Below are 18,732 nucleotides of genomic sequence, written 5' to 3' on the forward strand. Positions count from 1 at the left end.
GTCAAGTCAAACTTGACCACTTCTCTCCCATGGTTGATCAAATCTAACCATTGGTTCAAGTCAATTTTAATTTAATAAATCCCTATTCATTGAATTAAATTGATTCAATGAGTCTAAGTCCAAATTATACTTATTTAATACATGAACCAAATTGAGTCCAACTCAATTAGCTTAATTTGGATTACTCTTAATCCAATTTGGTTCATCACATGAACCTAATCCTTTAGGTTCATCAAATGAACCTAATCTCCATCTAATTGTCCTTTGTGTGTGACCCTATAGGTTCTTGTAACGTTGGTAATGCTCCTAAACTCACTTAGGAGCATAAGTAATGAGCAGTATCTAGCAACACATCATTACTACCCAAGTTACAAGAATGTTGAGATCCAACATCACCTTGTGACTACTAATTATGACTCTTCACAATATATGACAAGTGTCCTTCTATCATAGACATCTAGATTGATCAATGTGAGGCATAGACCGTGTCATCCTCTAATCAATCTAAATCTTGAATCCTAAGTAGACAACCTCAATCAAATGAGATCAATATCTCATGTTGACTCATTTGGGTATGGCCATGCACTTAGTCGTCTCACTCTATCAAGAATATCGATGTCTCTCCTGCCATATAGGAGGGATAGATCCCATCTACATCACTCACATCCCTCCGCATAATTTGTTACATACCCAGTAATCGCCTTTATAGTCCACCCAGTTACGGGTGACGTTTGACTAAGCCAAAGTATGTAACTCCTTATGTAGGGAACCATGGTGACTTCAGGTCCAAGGACTAGTAGTCATACTAATAGCCACATGAGAAAGTATATGACACTCATATAATGATCCATGATACTTTCTCATGGCAGGTCATTCAGTATACATTCTCCAATGCATATCCATGTGTCAACTTGATATCTCTATATCCATGACTTGTGAGATCAAGTTATCTAGTTGACCTACATACTAGTCTCGTCGCATTAACATTGTCCCTGAATGTTAATACTCGACTAGGAATGATTAAGAGTAGTGTTCCCTATATCATCTCACTATCGGTTCAACTAACCGAATGATATAGGTAAGAACCCTCTACTCAAGGACGCTATTATATTTAGTTATTTGACACCAATACAAGTAAATATAATAACCAAAACAAATGCCTTTATTTATATACAAGAATATGATACAATGAGTGCATACAACAATCATCAAATGATTGGCTCTAGAGCTCTAACTAACAATCTTCCACTAGCACTAGTGCCAATCAGTGTAGGCTCTAAGGCCTAATGACCTAGTGTGACCATCATGCTTTCTCTGTGCCAAAGCCTTGGTCAAGGGATCTGTGATGTTAGCCTCTGTGGGTACTCTGCAAATCTTCACATCTCCTCTATCGATGATCTCTCAAATGAGATGGAAGCACTGTAGTATGTGTTTGGTCCGCTGGTGTGAGCGAGGTTCCTTAGCCTGTACAATTGCTCCATTGTTGTCACAATAGAGCTCAATAGGGTCAGCGATACTAGGAACCACCCCAAGTTCAGTGATGAACTTGCGGATCCAAACTGCCTCCTTTCCTGCTTCTGATATAGTAATATACTCAGCCTCTGTTGTAGAATCAGCAACTGTGTCCTGCTTCGAACTCTTCTAGCTCACAGCACCACCATTTATGCAAAACACGAACCCTGACTACGATCGATAATCATCCTGGTCGGTCTGGAAGCTGGCATCACTGTAACCTTTTACAACTACCTCGTCATCACCTCCATATATCAAGAAATATTCTTTAGTCCTTCTTAAGTACTTAAGAATATTCTTGACTGCTATCCAGTGACTTTCACCTGGATTTGACTGGTATCTGCTCGTCATGCTCAAAACATACGAGACATCAGGACGAGTACATAGCATGACGTACATGATAGATCCTATGGATGAGGCATAAGGGATCTGATCCATGCGGTTTCTCTCCTCTCTATAAGAGGGACCTTGAGTCTTCGAAAGACTCACGCCATGTGATATCGGCAGAAATCCCTTCTTGGAGTTCTGCATGGCAAACCGTAGGAGTACCTTGTCAATATATGTACTCTGACTTAGGCCATGCAATCTTTTAGATCTATCTCTATAGATCTGTATGCCTAGAATGCGGGATGCTTCACCTAAGTCCTTCATTGAGAAACAAGTCCCTAGCCAAGTCTTGACAGACTGTAGCAAAGGGATGTCTTTCCCAATGAGTAGTATGCCATCCACATACAATATGAGGAAGATAACTATGTCCCCTACAACCTTCTTGTAGAAACAAGGTTCATTTTCATTCTTGATGAAACTAAACTGTTTGATTGCATCATCGAATCGAAGATTCCAGCTCCGAGAAGCTTGCTTTAGTCTATAAATGGACCTACGCAGCTTGTATACTCTGCCAGTATGCTGTGGATCTACAAAACCCTCAGGTTATATCATGTACACATCCTCGAGCAGGTTTCCATTTAGAAACACGGTTTTGACATCTATATGCCATATCTCATAGTCATGGTATGCTGCAATAGCAAGTATGATCCGAATGGACTTAAACATCGCTACTGGAGAAAAGGTTTCATCATAGTCAATACCATGAATTTGCTTGAAACCTTTAGCTACCAAGCGACCCTTATAAATAAGTCCATCCATGTCAGTCTTTCTCTTAAAGACCCACTTACACCCAATGGGTTTGACCCCTTCAAGTGGATCAACCAAAGTCCAGACTTGGTTAGTGTACATGGATTCCATTTCGGATCTCATGGCTTCTAGCCATTTCTCAGAATCTAGTCTCATCACAGCTTCCTGATAGGAGGTGGGCTCATCCTCTATGAGCACAACGTCATCATGGTCAGACAAGAGAAATGAGTATCTCTCAGGCTGACGACGTACCTTATCAGACCTGTGAAGAGGTATGTCTACTTGAACTGGTTGTTGTTCCTCAACTCCTCGTGGAACAACATCATCCACAACACTTTGTGGTTCCAGTTCAACTTCCATCGAGGCTTTAGTGCTATTGTTCGTATCTTGAACTTCTTTAAGATCGAACGTACTCCCACTAGTCTTTCTAGAAACAAAATCCCTTTCTAGAAATACCCCAGTCTTAGCCACAACCACCTTGTGTTGACTGGGAACGTAGAATTAATATCCCTTCATTTCTTTGGGATATCCAATGAAATAGCACTTGTCGGATTTAAGTCCCAATTTGCCCGAGACTTGACGTCGAACGTAAGCCTCACAACCCCAAATCCTCATAAAAGACACCTGAGCATCTCTCCCAGTCCATATCCTATATGGTGTCTTTATTACAGTCTTAGATGGAACTCGGTTGAGAATGAAAGATGTTGTGTCTAGATCATAGCCCCAAAGAGATGTAGGAAGATCTGTGTGACTCATCATAGACCGTACCATATCTAATAAGGTACGATTCCTCCTTCCGGATACACCATTCCACTATGGTGTTCCAAGAGGAGTGAGTTGAGATAGAATCCCACACTCAGCTAAATAATCACAAAACTCATGGCTAAGGTATTCACCACCTCGATCTGATCGAAGTATCTTAATACTTTTACCAAGCTGGTTTTGTACTTCATTCTTGAATTCTTTGAACTTTTCAAAGGATTCTGACTTATGTGTCATCAGGTATACATAACCATATCTACTGAAATCATCAATAAATGTAATGAAGTACCTATAACCACCTCTAGCAGTGACATTGAAAGGGTCACATACATCACTATGTATAAGACCTAACAAGTCAGTCGCTCTCTCACTGTGTCCACTAAAGGGAGTCTTGGTCATCTTTCCTAGAAGGCATGACTCGCATGTCTCATATGATTCAAAATCAAATGAGTCCAGCAAACCATCTTTATGGAGCTGGGATAAGCGTTTGTCATATATATGACCTAAGCGACAGTGCCAGAGATAGGTTTAGTTCATGTCATTTGACTTGAACCTCTTGGTACTAATGTTATAGATAGGGTTCTCAAGGTCTAGAATATAAAGTCTGTTTATCAGAGGTGCACTATAATAGAACATTTGATTTAAATAAACTAAACAACATTTGTTCTCTATAATAAATTAAAAATATTTCTTGTCCAAACAAGAAACTGATATAATGTTCTTAGTTAAAGCAGGCACATAACAACAATCATCCAATTCTAGTACAAGCCTAGAGGGCAGAGATAGAGAATAAGTTCCTACAGCAACAACAGCAACCCGTGCTCTATTGCCTACTCGTAGGTCTATCTCCCCCTTCATCAATGCTCTGCTATTTCTCAGCGCTTGTACATTAGTACAAATGTGAGAAGCACACCCGGTATCTAATACCCACGATGAAGAAATAGAGAGGTTGACTTCTATAACATGTATACCTGAAGTAGAAATCTTATTTCTCTTCTTCTTAAGATCTTCCAGGTATCCCGTGCAGTTTCTCTTCCAGTGCCCTGCTTGTCCTTGATACAGTTGACGAAGATGTTCAACCATATCATAAGCAGTCATCAACTCATGTTGCTTCTGAAGCTCAGAGTTCATGGTTGCGAGCATAAGACATGACACATCTAATGCGTCATCTTGATGCTTCTTGTAAGCATCACGATCAGCTCGCGTGGCAGTGACAGGAGGTGCCTCGGGAATAGGCTGCTCCAGGACGTACAGTTTTCTTTCCTGAGTGAGAACTATTCTCAGATTTCTGTACCAGTCCAGGAAATTAGCTCCGTTGAGCTTGTCCTTCTTAAGGACGGAACGCAGGGAGAAAGAGTTCGTATTTGACGTCATGGTTATCTACAACAGAAAATGCAGAAAAATAAATATCATATTCTATTAATCATCTAATTAGGCCTTTAATTAAATGATGCTCCCACTGAATTATAGAATTTTTGTAGAATCAAGTGAGTGATGTGGTCAAACCACACTAACTAGATTCTAACCAACTATCTATAATTCGTGTGGGACAATATCCACATTATACTACGCCTTGAGTTAGCTTTGGCTAAATCACCCAAACTTAGTATGATCGGTAGGTAACTAATTACCAATTACATCTCTATGCAACTCTTGTTTATAGGATCAAGATCCGCATTTATATTAAAACTCGAGTTAGCTTTGGCTAATACGCCCAAGAGTTAATATAAACGTGATTTTGACCTATCTACCAACCATTGGAAAATGCCTATAGTTAAACTCGATCCAATTGAGTTAACTAGTTACTCAATCTAATTGAGTTGTACTCACCCATGCGTTGATAGGCGGGACCAAAATTGTCCCTCCATACCCTACCAAGATAGTATGCATTGCTCTGCTTTAGCAGATTCAACAACAACATGCGATCAAGGTAGAGATAGGTATCACGGCATGGTAGGTATTACGAGTTGACGTGATTGAGATCTAATCTAATCGACGAGGTGTATCATATACACGATTTAGATCTAATCTAATTGTTAGGGCGCATCATGTACGCGATTTAGATCTAATCTAATCGTCGAGGTGTATCATATACGCGATTGATCGAATCAAATCGTTAAGGCGTTAATTAATTACTTATTCTAGCATGCATCACATATACACACGCAAACAATTAATTAAATATTTTGTGATTAGTCATGACCCTACTACGATCTTCTCAAGCCAATGAGAAGATCGGATGGTCAACCTAAGGTCAATAGCTTCTCAAGCTCCTTCCTTTGACCACCTTGTGTTGCCTACGCCCTCCTCGTAACTCTATCTCGAGTGAACCTTCCACCGCTCCAATTTTGTACATTACAAAAGGTGAAACTCGAGTTACATTCGAGTATCAAAATATTTTACAACAAGAATATAAAATAGAGATGCATGACGCACAGGTCGCGTATCAAATACAACAAACACAATCACATGATGACACGCAAGCCGTATTATGAATTACAACACACAATTTCCAATCAAATTGGGTCTTTTGGGCCATGACCATCACAAAATAATACATAATTCTAAATTATGTAATTTCTGTAATTTTTCTTACAATTTTTATGAGTAAAAATTCTCGGCGGTCCCGTTTAGCGATTTTCGGGCGCAATTGCGGAACGAATCCCCTTGCGGGGTCAGGGGAAGCACCCCTACCCGCGATATAACTATCACGAGTGTTCGTAAGCGATCCTATAGCACCTTAGTCTGCTGTCCCAAAAGGATTTGGGGCGAAACCTTGTCGTTTCGGAAATATCTTCTCGGTAGTCAAAACCTACAAGTGTCTAAACACTTGTGTTTCGCTTCTACGAGAAAATTACCCATAAAATCTATAAAAATCATAAAAATACAGAAACTTACAGATCTATAGAATTTCATAAAATTCAAAATAAAACATGTATACGCTTCGAACGTGGCTCTGATACCACTGTTGGATTTTTCGGGCCGTAAAAATCGCTTTTTGCATTGCGGAAACCCCGAAACCCCCATGCCACGGATCCGTGCGAAGAAATAAAATTATGTAAAACTTTCATATACATGTTTTCTACTCCTAGATCTACATTAGATCTACAAAAGAAAAAGGTTACCCTTGATGCGAAGCCTTTCGCAATCCCGCTCGTCCAAGGTTCGTTGCCGGATCTCGAGAGTATCAAAGTAGATACTCCTCTATGTGTATCCACACGAACAAATGATGGAGAAAACAACTAAAAGGTGTGCTAGCACCCTTAGAAGTTTCGGCCAAGGAGGTGGAGGAGAGGGAGAGAAGATGTGAGCTTGAGAGGAGGAAGAAGATGGAGTTACTCACCAAGCACACAAAATGCACTAACTCCCTCATCTAATGTGGCCGGCCACTTTAAGAGAGATTGTAACCTCCATGGGATGCCAAGAGTCACAACTCTTGGTAACTCCCATGAGGTGGCATCTCACTTAAGCAACCATGATGATGTGGAGCATCATCATTGGTTCACTTCTTGCCAACTCACCAATGAGGTGACAAATGGTCAAGTCAAACTTGACTTCATCTTCCTCTCAAGTCAAGTCAAACTTGACCACTTCTCTCCCATGGTTGATCAAATCTAACCATTGGTTCAAGTCAAATTTAATTTAATGAATCCATATTCATTGAATTAAATTGATTCAATGAGTCTAAGTCCAAATTAGACTCATTTAATGCATGAACCAAATTGAGTCCAACTCAATTAGCTTAATTTGGATTACTCTTGATCTAATTTGGTTCATCACATGAACCTAATCCTTTAGGTTCATCAAATGAGCCTAATCTCCATCTAATTGTCCTTTGTGTGTGACCCTATAGGTTCTTGTAACGTTGGTAATGCTCCTAAACTCATTTAGGAGCATAAGTAATGAGCGGTATCTAGCAACACTTCATTACTACCCAAGTTATAAGAATGTTGAGATCCAACATCACCTTGTGACTACTAATTGTGACTCTTCACAATATATGACAAGTGTCCTTCTATCTTAGACATCTAGATTGATCAATGTGAGACATAGACAGTGTCATCCTCTAATCAATCTAAATCTTGAATCCCAAGTAGACTCACTCAATCAAAAGAGCTCAACATCTCATGTTGACTCATTTGGGCATGGTCATGCACTTAGTGGTCTCACTCTATCAAGAATATCGATGTCTCTCCTGTCATATAGGAGGGATAGATCTCATCTACATCACTCACATCCCTCCGCATAATTTGTTACATACCCAGTAATCGCCTTTATAGTCCACCCAGTTACGGGTGACGTTTGACGAAGCCAAAGTATGTAACTCCTTATGTAGGGAACCATGGTGACTTCAGGTCCAAGGACTAGTAGTCATACTAATAGCCACATGAGAAAGTATATGACACTCATATAACGATCCATGATACTTTCTCATGGCGGGTCATTCAGTATACATTCTCCAATGCATACCTATGTGTCAACTTGATATCTTTATATCCATGACTTGTGAGATCAAGTTATCTAGTTGACCTACATGCTAGTCTCGTCGCATTAACATTGTCCCTGAATGTTAATACTCGACTAGGAATGATTAAGAGTAGTGTTCCCTATATCATCTCACTATCGGTTCAACTAACCGAATGATATAGGTAAGAACCCTCTACTCAAGGACGCTATTATACTTAGTTATTTGACACCAATACAAGTAAGTATAATAACCAAAACAAATGCCTTTATTTATATACAAGAATATGATCCAATGAGTCCATACAATAATCATCAAATGATTAGCTCTAGCGCTCTAACTAACACTAATTAGCTAGGTCTGCGACGGGGGTCCCTACTGCTCGCAACTCCAGCTATCACTACCCATGAATAAGCAAGTGGGAGCACGTCAGGACAAGCGGCACGCTCCAGCTACCACTACCCATGAGTAGCCGAGCGTGCGACCCTGGCCAACGACCCTCTCAACCACATGGGAGACATGATCGCCGGCATGCATGCAATGACATGATGCGAAAAATGTAGTAGCCATCATATATATATAAACAGAAATAGGTATGCTACATGAAGCCAACATGCTCAATAAGAAACATTAATAAATAGCAGTCAAAGCAAGTAAACATGGTATCTGGTATGTATATATCTAGTATCTAGTATCTGGTGTCTGGTATCTGCTAAATATCATAGATAGCAACGAGAGACTCTATAGATATAGAAACAAGTAGCTCAAAGATTGAGTGGAAGTATCAAACGCAGGAAGAATAAGAGTGTAGTCAAGATGAACACAGTAACTATCTAGACATTTAGCTCATGTACCAAGATCAATGTGCTCAAGAGATAGAGTAAGAAATACCCGCCTTAATACGTAGATTGTGTTAAGTAATCCCATGTCGAGATGTGTCTCCGACTAGTATCCTGCATCACAGTATACATAGTACTACTAAGTTCTATCATAAGCCAACTAGCTAATCCTAATCCTAATCCGATTATGAATCAACATTTTAATTCTATTTACTGATCCAACACTACTTTCACAACTAATTCCCTTATGATTCAATCCAATTTAATTAGTTAACCCTTTTTGTTAACATGCTTCAATTATCCATCAAGATAAAACCTATCAATCCAACTAACATAATCAATCATGTATCAATTACTCAATTAACACAAACATCTTTTAGATTAATCGATGCCAAGTTTAAAAATACTGTTATCAACTAATCAAGTCCAATACCCAATAAATTAAACAATCATAACTATTTTCACCACTCAATTGGGTTTAACCCTATGCATAAATCATTGCAATAATCACCCAAATCCAATCGCGCAGCCGTTGACCCATTACCGGGGAAACTTACTGTTGGAAAAATGGCCGGGGCTGTGGATCCCTCACGAACAACACAGCTGAAGCTTAATGGCTAGCCACAACTACAAACATTCCAAATTAAATCACAATCCTCATTCCACATCAAATACAATCAAAGCAAAATACCAAAATCCCAAACTCCTTTATTTGTTACCTCTGTTCCAAGGCACTAAGCTTCGATCTGTCCAGCTGCCCTCAGTGCCACAGGGAATCGCTGAGACAGAAATGGTGGACGGAATTCAGCAAAAGGGGTGGTTGCTACAGCTTTAGATTTGCACCCAATCATGTCGATCGAGTAACCATCGTATGAAGGCAGTTAGACAAAAGGAAGAACAACAATACAGTGAGTACCTCATACCTCTTTGTGGCCCTAACCCCCTTTTTCGTCGATTCCCTCTTCGCTGTTGGCAAGACCCAACGGTAGTACCTTCACGTACGATGGCGATTGAAGGAGCAGAAGATACGACAAACGACTATGGTCGTGCACACAGCTCAAAGGGGAAGGCACTAGATCTGTGCCGGCACTAGGGCACAATGTTGCACAGTGCTAGAGCCACAATCTATACCGGTGATGAAGAGGAGGGGGAGACATCCGCGGTGAATCGGGAGAGGAGGGGAATCGAGTGATGGCTTCTAGGCGATGGCTGCTAGAGAGCCCGCGACAATCGGAGAAGGCCGACCTCGTTGCCAGCTCGGTGTCGCGTGAAGGGCACTAAATGGCGATCAGGCAAGAGGAGGCGACGGTGGTGCTGCGAGAGGCGGAGGAGGAGAGGATCGGGGAAGGAGATGAAAGGGGAATCAACAACGAGAGTTTAGGGCACGAGTAAGGATGAAAAGGAAGTTTTATAACTTAGGTAGTTTTAATTAAAGCTAAGGTTGATTTCTCAATCAACTCCCACAAAAGGGTTATTCCAAACAGGCTTTCTCTACACCGAATAACTTTAATCCCTTAAACAACTCATAAGAACTCCGTTTAAATCCCAGAAAATTTTTAAAAATTCTTAAAAATTCCAATAAGATTATTTGTCAAATAATCTTATTATTTAATTATTATTTGGGCACCACATTTTACATTCTCCCCCACTAATAAAAATTTGATCCCCAAATTTACTGCTCAACTCAGGGATCCTCATCGTAGGGTAATAACTAACAACATACTCATATACCACTCCAACCAAGTATCATGAACAAATCTCCAAGCTCAAGGAATGACTCTGTGGGTTATGAGTTCACCCTGCTTCCGCTACTCTCACACTCCTGTCTAGCTAACTGTGAGTAAATCTACTACCTCTGTACTGCATAAGACACTAATAGCAAAACCTCTAACATTCGTACAGTGCACTCAGACTATCCATCTATCTGAGTGTGAAAACTTCTATTATAACAAAACTCTATACTCACGATGTGCTATAAACTCTGCCAAAAACGTGAGGTGAACCACGAATCTCAATATGATACAATGCTCAGAGATATTCCATAAAGTTTGGTAATCTCTGTACAGTATATCTCTACTAATCAATCCAACGAATTCACCTTATGGATCAATGGAAAGTGAGCAAATTAATAAAACCAACAATGATTACTCAAATCACATCATATTCTCTCCGTGTCTTAGGTAATCCCACAACAAAGTCCATTGTAACATGCTCCCATTTCCATTCTAGTATCCGAATCTACTAAAACAATCCTGCTAGTATCTGATGTTCAGTCTCCACTTTCTAACATACTAAACATTAAACTACAAAATCCATGATATCTTTCTTCATTTCATTCAACCTATCGGAACGTTTCAAGTCTTTATACATCGGGTGTCACCCGAATGTATCACAAATCCATATCGAGGTGTTTCCTGCAGTAACTCCTCCCGGATAAGAAGTGACTCAGGAACATACATAACCTCCCACAGAAATAAAGAATCTCATTCCCGTTACACCAGAATTCTGTCTACTGGCACAAGACTACTCTGCTCATGCTATAACGAAACTGCACCAAACCCTAGATACGATACATCTGTGTAGAGTACAAATCCGTCTACACTAGAAAGTAATACTAAGAAGGGTGCAGTTATCAACTTTTCATTTCAGTTACTGAAATTAGTCTCATAAGCATCTATCCAAGAAAGTTCTATACCCTTACTAGATAGTCCAGTCAACGACATAACAACGCTGGAGAAACCCTCAACTAATCTCCGATAATATCCAGCCAGACCAAGGAAGTTGCGAATCTCCTGTATAGACTACGACTACTCCCAACTGGTAACAACTTATATCTTCTGTGGATCCACTGATATGCTCTTGCTGAAAACAATGTGTCACCAAAAATACCATAGAAGATAGCCTATTATACGCATTTGCTAAACTATGGTTAGAGATGTTCTCATCGAAGCATCTCTAGAACTATGTGAAGATAACATTTGTGATCCACCTCGGATCGGGCATAAATCACAGTATTGTCACTAAAGACCATATCAACTGATCCAAATACCCTAAGAATACCAAATTCATCGAGTCCATGGAAATATCTAAGGCACTGTAAGCCTAAATGACAATAACAAGGACTCAACATCCGTACAACAGACATACTCAAAAATAAGATCACTAGCAATAAATCTATAATCTGATCATCAACTAAAATCACCAACTCCATAAATATCAAGACATTCTACTCCTCGTATCACTATCAACATCAAGCACCAAATAATAGATCACCAAGTCAAACATCCACGAATAGATCATCAACAAATAACATATCACCACACCTGATCTAGTAATATCCATCAATCACTACAACAAAAATATTAAAAGACAACGGTTAAAAACCGTTGTCGTAGGCCTTTTAAAACCGTTGTAATTGGCAGTGTTGCTAAAAGTGGGGGCTACAACAACGGTTTTAAACCGTTGTCTTTGAATGAAATGACAATAGTTTTGCAACAGTTTAAAATCGTTGTCTTTGAATGAAAAGACAATGGTTTAAAACCGTTGTTGTTTAGAGCACGTTTAATAACGCTGCTAATTACAACAGTTTTTGGGGCTACGACAACAGTTTTTAACCGTTGTCTTTGAGGGCGATAGACAACAACAACAGTTTTAAACTGTTGTCTTTTAAACTATTATCTTTTAATACCAATATATCATATTTCAATATAAATATATAATAAAGGCTCATAATCACAAAAGAAAGAATATTCTCCATATCAATGTCATTCAAAATGTTACTTATACAAAAATTACAATCACAAAAGAAAACATATCTCATGTTCAAATAAAATTTATCCCAATACAAATAAACAAATAAACTTCATTTACAACTAATGAACAATAGCAAAAAAACTAGAAACTTGTGATGGTGGTTCATGCCATGTAGGATTGCACTTAATTATTGTCAACCCAAGTCCTATCACAATCTTCAACTTGTAGGATTTCATTGAACTCCTCTTCCTCACTTATTGATTCTTTCATGCCAACCTTTTCCAATATTATTGATCATCAGTTCCATAATAAATCCAGTCTTCCCCACACCAGTTCTATCAAAAAGTCCAATCTTTCCACCCCTTTATAAGGCACCAGGAGATCAACAACCTATTGATATCAAAAGAAACACACTATTATATGTATGAAAAAATTTGTCCTGAAAGAATAATAAACACACATATGTTTTTATAACAGCTACCATATGTGTGCCTTTGTTATTCTTTCAGAGTCGTGAATGGTTCCACGATTTAAAAAGTATACATAAATTTGAGATTTTATTTCTAAATATGCAAAGATATGATAATTTAGGTTTTACCTTTATATTTTGCATCAGTTATTGTTAACCTTGTGTCGTGCAACACTGAAACAAGTTCCAAGTAAATTGCAAGTGCTAACAATGTACAAAGCACAATCTACAATTATAGAAATAAAAAAATCATCAGATCTTGTAAAAACAATCATATAAATAAAAGAAATATTTATCATATCTTGTAAAAACATGCAAGCTATTTATGATCAAAAGAGACAAGTTTCAAAATCTTGGACAATTCACTTTAGCCAGTTGAAACTGGAATCAGTCACTAATCCTGTCTGGTAGGATTGGATGAACTCTGGTTAACCTAGAATTTTCACAAGTTTAACTTGGAAAGAATAGTTAGGCCTTCAAGTGAAACCACAGTCTAGATTTTTCAATACGAGGGTCCTAACAATTTAAAGAATAAACTCATTGAAAGAAAAAAAAAACATACCTTTTGGTTAAAATTCTATCTCCCCCTTATGGAATAAAGTCCTCTCCATTGCCAACTCTGAGCTGCAACATTTGCTTTAGTTGTCATAAATAACCTCAAATAATGCGTAAAAGTATAAATACAAAACATAAAACCATACCTGGGGAGGCTGTAATACTATGCCTCCTACTTGAGTAAAAGCAGTGACAATGCTAATGCCACATGCATGTAGGAGTGGGTTAGGATCATAATTATTGAACCTTAAAGCCTATCCTCCAAGGATAAGCATGAAAAAAATAGCATACAGGGCATACCAACAAAACCAATCTTAAAGATCGGCACATACCTCACTGAGGACACTCATTTGTTCTTGAGGCTTCAACCTTGACTTTTCCACTAGGGAAGCTCATTGAAATGTTGATAGCGATTTGATATATCTTTGCAGTGAAACTAAGGAGCATAGCTGAATAGTTTACCAAATTTGTCAGGATAAAAATAAAGGTTCTTGTAAAAAAAATGTCATTAGGTATAGAAGCAAAATGTCATCTAAAGTTTCCTAGGAGTTGAAAGTTGTCCAGGTAGATGGTAGGCGAGTGGAATTGACAACATGCATGTTCCTCACATTTACATCAAGGGTAGCCATGCGGTACTCGATATCTAGTTCTCTCAATACCTTGATCATCTCTTGGACAACAAGTTCTCTTCTCACAAATCTTTCTCCCATATCTTGAAAGTTGATACGATGCCTCATCCAAATTGATATTTTCAATTTGTTCATGTCATCGACATCTCTGAGAACGACTAGCGGGCCGGGATACCAGTGCTCCTTCTTGTTCTCCAAATACCTGCAAAAAGAGTTTGATTAGTCGCGTTGGAAATATTGTAAAGTGGATCTGAAGCTAGAACTATTCTTAAAAAATCAGGTTGAAGAACCAGAATAATGACATGTTAACATTCAAAACTTTGTGAGAACATGTAAAAGTGTAGATTTCTTAGTTCTTACCCCAGTATTCGTTCTCTCATGATAGCAATCTTTTCCACAGGAGTTGCGACATGAATACAAAAGTCGATAGATTCACCCATATTTGGACTCCGGTAAAAGTTGCCTAGCGGCAAGGTAGCCAGAACGGTGTTTGGATATGTAACCTTAAGGTTGTCAAACCTCAAGAAAACTGTAGTCAAGATATTCATCTCCTCCACCAACATTTGGAAATTAGAATTTTTTTTTAAGAAACTATTTACCATACTACGAGAATGTGTATGAGCTGAGAAGTACATGAACTCCATCTATTTCACAGCGGTCGTCGACCTCAAAAGGGTGCATTGCGAATAAGAAAATAATAGATTCGAAGACCATCTTCAAAGTGTTGCCAAAAATAAAGACTAGCAGTAAAAGCTGAGAGCTTAGAAGAACAAAGAAATGGGTGGTGGCAATTCCCAGAATAAGTATGGTGAATCTATTTATGACAATATTAAATATTGGTTCGACAACATTTTATGGTGAGGAATTATGTAATTTGTAAATAAGCATTTTAGATAACAGATTAAGCTAGTGGGAAGTTAACTAATTGCCTTTTTATTTCCTAAAAGCAGGAAGGGTAACAAATTGATAACTTGGGACATTTGTTAGAAGTAGGTGAAAAGAACCAACATTAGATCCACAAAAATGACTAGCTAGCTCAAAATTTTGGTATTGTGTGTGTGTGTACTATGTTACCTAGTCCAACCTATATGAAGTAGTCATTATAGTCTTTCTAATGTGATTCTCATACCTAAAATCTATTGAGAAACTAATATATATATTTTTCCTGTTGTTATATGTTAGGAATTGCACAACACGAACCTAAAAGCTAGATAGATTCTTTGAGCATTGTATGAAATATGAGATTTATACTGATCAGTGAATGACAACGTGATGATCATGATAAGCTAGAGAGAATCTTTAAACATGTTCCGAAACCTGAGATTTACCGTGATTGTGAATGACAATTCATGACCTTTAAGAAGTTGCACGAGTACAGTCATGCTGGAGTTTATCGTCAACGGAATGATCGGTCCCAACACAGTCCCAGGATTGACAACTACCACATCCAAACGATTCTCGTTTGCAAATTCCCAAGCTGCCTTCTCGTCCATCGTCTTGGACGCCGGATACCATAGCTGAAGAGGGACAACGACCCAAACCATCACACAAAAGGTGATAACTGCAGCACAGCATCCGCTTGAAGGCTTAGGGCTTATGATGTGATCTTAAATTCTCACCTCTTTCTGCCGACAGTAATCAAGGTCAGTCCAGCAGCTCTTGTCCTTAACCCGATTTGCTGGCCATCCAGGACTGGGGACGATGGCAGAGATCGACAATGTGATGACCACCCGGCGCACTCCGCTCTCCTTGGCCGCGTGGAGAACGTTAAGAGTCTCTATCACCGCTGGATCTAGTAGTTCCCTCTGATCAGAAAGGAAACGAGGTTAGAATAGGGAGGAGGAGATCTGGAAGGGAAAATACGAACCTGGGGATCCTGGACGCGAGTGATGATGAAAGGCGAGGCGAGGTGGAACACCCCGGAGACATCGTGGATGGCTGCGAGGATGGAGTCCGGATCAAGGAGGTTGATTTGGAAGAGGCGAAGGCGATTGGAGGAGCCAGGTAGGGATCGTAGGTGCGCCGTCTCGACCTTGTCTCCTGTAGAAGTTTAGGTAAAGAGAAGGTGGAAGAGGAGGGGGAGGCGGAGAAGAGAGGAGGAGGAGGAGGAGCGCCTCCGCCTCCACCTCCACCCAGCAATCTGCACAAGCAGCAGCAACCACCCACGCTTCTGAGAAAGATCCTATGAGGAGAGAGGTTTAGGGTTTGGGTAGTCTAAGGAGGGAAAACAGGGCGCCAAAAAATTTTCAGAGAGAGGGAAGCAAATCACTGCTACAACAAAAATGACGAAGCGGGGAAAAACGACGAAAGAGTAAAGTCAAAGACAACGGTTTATTAAAACTGTTGTCTTTGACCCCTAAAAACGAGCTTAAAGACAACAGTTTTAGAAAACTGTTGTAAAAGGTGTTGTTGATTTTACAAAAAGTCGCTCAACGATAACGATTTTTACAAAACCGTTGTCTTTTATTTTTTTCGGGCGCTCAAAGACAACGGTTTTGTCAAAAACTGTTGTCTTTTACCAAATTAACAACAGTTCCTTCTAAAACCGTTGTCTTTATGGTGTTGTCTTTTAAAAAATTTGTTGTAGTGAATCTCAAACCATCCTCAATATCAATCAAACCTAATAATTTTCCTAGTGACCAACTCTCCAAATGGTAGAGATACGGTCAATCCATGAGATATGAGCATACAAAACTCTTCTAATTTTATCCAAAAATATCCAAAGAGTATGTCTAATCTTATCCATTCAAATACCCAAAAATCCATCGTAAGGGAATGATGATCCAAAATCCATAGGGCCACTCAACTTCTTGGCTAAAAGTCTACCCATCAAGTGAGTATCTCCATAACTCTCATAGTCGTGCCGTAAATATTTTCCATCTACTATCGACAAAAGGTCAAACACCCTCCGATATGACATATAAACCTCAAGACCTTGGGTAAATGATCATGTGATCAAGGTCTTGAGTTACTCGATGAAGGCAATGTTAGCTAAGATGACTAATCATTGTCTTATAACATATATTACGATTGCTCCAGAGGTTCAATAACCTCTAGTGACAAGCCACGTGCAAAATGGCAGAGGAGCCCTATCACTAGATAGTTGGTCGAAATAACTGTCAATCAACGCTCTGCTCCTCAAAAAAATCAATGTTTGATATTTTTACTTAATAACAGCTCAATTTCATAGGTGTTATTCAACTAACACCATGTTCTTCCACATAACTACAAGTCATACATCTCTAGGTATCATCGAGAATATATAACCATATCTGATCGGTCCATGAGTCAAGATCTCCCATGGAATAGCGCTAGACGAGTCAACTGATCATCGCCTTATAAACCATTATGTTTCCAAAGGAAGTAAAGAAATACTCTCTCAGAACACCTCGAAAATAATCATCAAGTGATGTCTGGATCTTCAGAAAACATCATCTGCTTCTTCTTTCACGTGGTGTCTAATCACGTAAAAGTTAAGCAGCTAACTTCAACTTTTCTTCACCGATACAAGTCATATATCTGAATATGCTCACCGATTCATACACCTATATAACAAATGTATCACGTAAGTGTTAAGCAGCTAGCTCTAGACTTTTCCACATCAGTGGGCGCATCTAGCCAAATGTACCTTGTAGGTCATCCTACCAGGTACATACAGTCTATGGTCAAAGTCCCCATGGAAAATGATACATCGATCATCTATAGACTAATCAAACCAGCAATGGTATGCGACCAATTCAGTCCATTCTATGTCTATATAAGTCATGTATTCAAATGTATCTTCCAAGTTATCTAACCAAACACAAATAATCGAAAGGCCAGAATCTTCATGAAATAGTATAATTCGGTCCCCTACTGACCGAACTAATAAAAATACTCAGTACTCTACTAACTACACCGACAAGAATGGATCAGTCTTCTACTGATCAAGTCAACAAAGGTAAATTGGTCCTCTACTAACCGAAACATCAATAGTAAATTGGTCCTCTACGGACTGAACCAACTAGAGTAGATCAATACTCTACTAAGCAAGTCAACAACGGTACATTGGTCCTCTACTAGCCGAAACATCAAGAGTAAATTGGTCCTCTACGGACCGAACCAACTAGAGTAGATCAATACTCTACTAAGCAGTCAACAAGGGTACATCGGTCCTGTACTAACCAAAATAACATGATATTTAGCAGATACTATCCACTACCAAACTAGTGATAACAAAAACTAATAATACTGGTGGTTTGGTAAAGGAAATCCCATGAGACTGTAATCCTTGATCTCCAGTAGGGTCAACTGTGATCAGTGATTGAACCAACACAAGTGATATATGCTACCAACAACTAGACATATGCTAACAAAAGAGTACTAATAAATGACATAATTATCAGAACAACTATGCATGTACAAACAGAAATGTAAGATAACAATATGTAAGCATACCTCCTATAGCTTGGAGATTCCTGTCGCTGCCTGGTCCCAAAACTCGAAAAGTCACATCGAGAAACCAAATCACAGAATACCAAAACATAGTAAATAGGCCTCGTAAACCTAGCTCTGATACCAATAAATTGGTCAATTAGCGTGTGACACCTCAAATCCTGCTAGTCACCCATTTGG

The 18,732-nt window shown here is 39.0% G+C and overlaps 2 protein-coding genes across 2 annotated transcripts; both read right to left on the reverse strand.

Annotated features, from left to right (window-relative positions):
• Positions 1-14,031: 14,031 nt before the first annotated feature.
• Positions 14,032-14,777, reverse strand: LOC122004515 (mechanosensitive ion channel protein 5-like). The gene is made up of 2 exons (XM_042559391.1): positions 14,479-14,777; positions 14,032-14,320 (listed from the first exon to the last, which is right to left on the reverse strand). Exons 1-2 carry the CDS (start codon positions 14,760-14,762, stop codon positions 14,032-14,034), a joined length of 573 nt encoding a protein of 190 aa, XP_042415325.1. The 5' UTR covers positions 14,763-14,777.
• A 627-nt stretch (positions 14,778-15,404) lies between these two features.
• LOC122004516 (phenylacetaldehyde reductase-like) lies at positions 15,405-16,912 on the reverse strand. Its single transcript, XM_042559392.1, has 4 exons — positions 16,873-16,912; positions 15,986-16,158; positions 15,738-15,923; positions 15,405-15,635 (listed from the first exon to the last, which is right to left on the reverse strand). Exons 1-4 carry the CDS (start codon positions 16,910-16,912, stop codon positions 15,405-15,407), a joined length of 630 nt encoding a protein of 209 aa, XP_042415326.1.
• Between the last annotated feature and the right edge of the window lie 1,820 nt (positions 16,913-18,732).

Source organism: Zingiber officinale, chromosome 7B (assembly GCF_018446385.1).
Source record: "Zingiber officinale cultivar Zhangliang chromosome 7B, Zo_v1.1, whole genome shotgun sequence".
NCBI classification, from domain to species: domain Eukaryota; kingdom Viridiplantae; phylum Streptophyta; class Magnoliopsida; order Zingiberales; family Zingiberaceae; genus Zingiber; species Zingiber officinale.

What these genes read in the sequence shown, in the direction of transcription:
- LOC122004515 (XM_042559391.1), bottom strand. Translation starts at nt 14,762, where the DNA reads ATGGAGTTCATGTACTTCTCAGCTCATACACATTCTCGTAGTATGGTA. An exon ending in ATGAGAGAACGAATACTGGG is followed by an intron (nt 14,321 to 14,478) that starts GTAAGAACTAAG and finishes CTCTTTTTGCAG; the next exon opens with GTATTTGGAGAACAAGAAGG.
- LOC122004516 (XM_042559392.1), bottom strand. Translation starts at nt 16,912, where the DNA reads ATGGATTTTGGATCATCATTCCCTTACGATGGATTTTTGG. An exon ending in CCCTTACGATGGATTTTTGG is followed by an intron (nt 16,159 to 16,872) that starts GTATTTGAATGG and finishes AAACTTCTACAG; the next exon opens with GAGACAAGGTCGAGACGGCG. An exon ending in ATTACTGTCGGCAGAAAGAG is followed by an intron (nt 15,636 to 15,737) that starts GTGAGAATTTAA and finishes GTCCCTCTTCAG; the next exon opens with CTATGGTATCCGGCGTCCAA.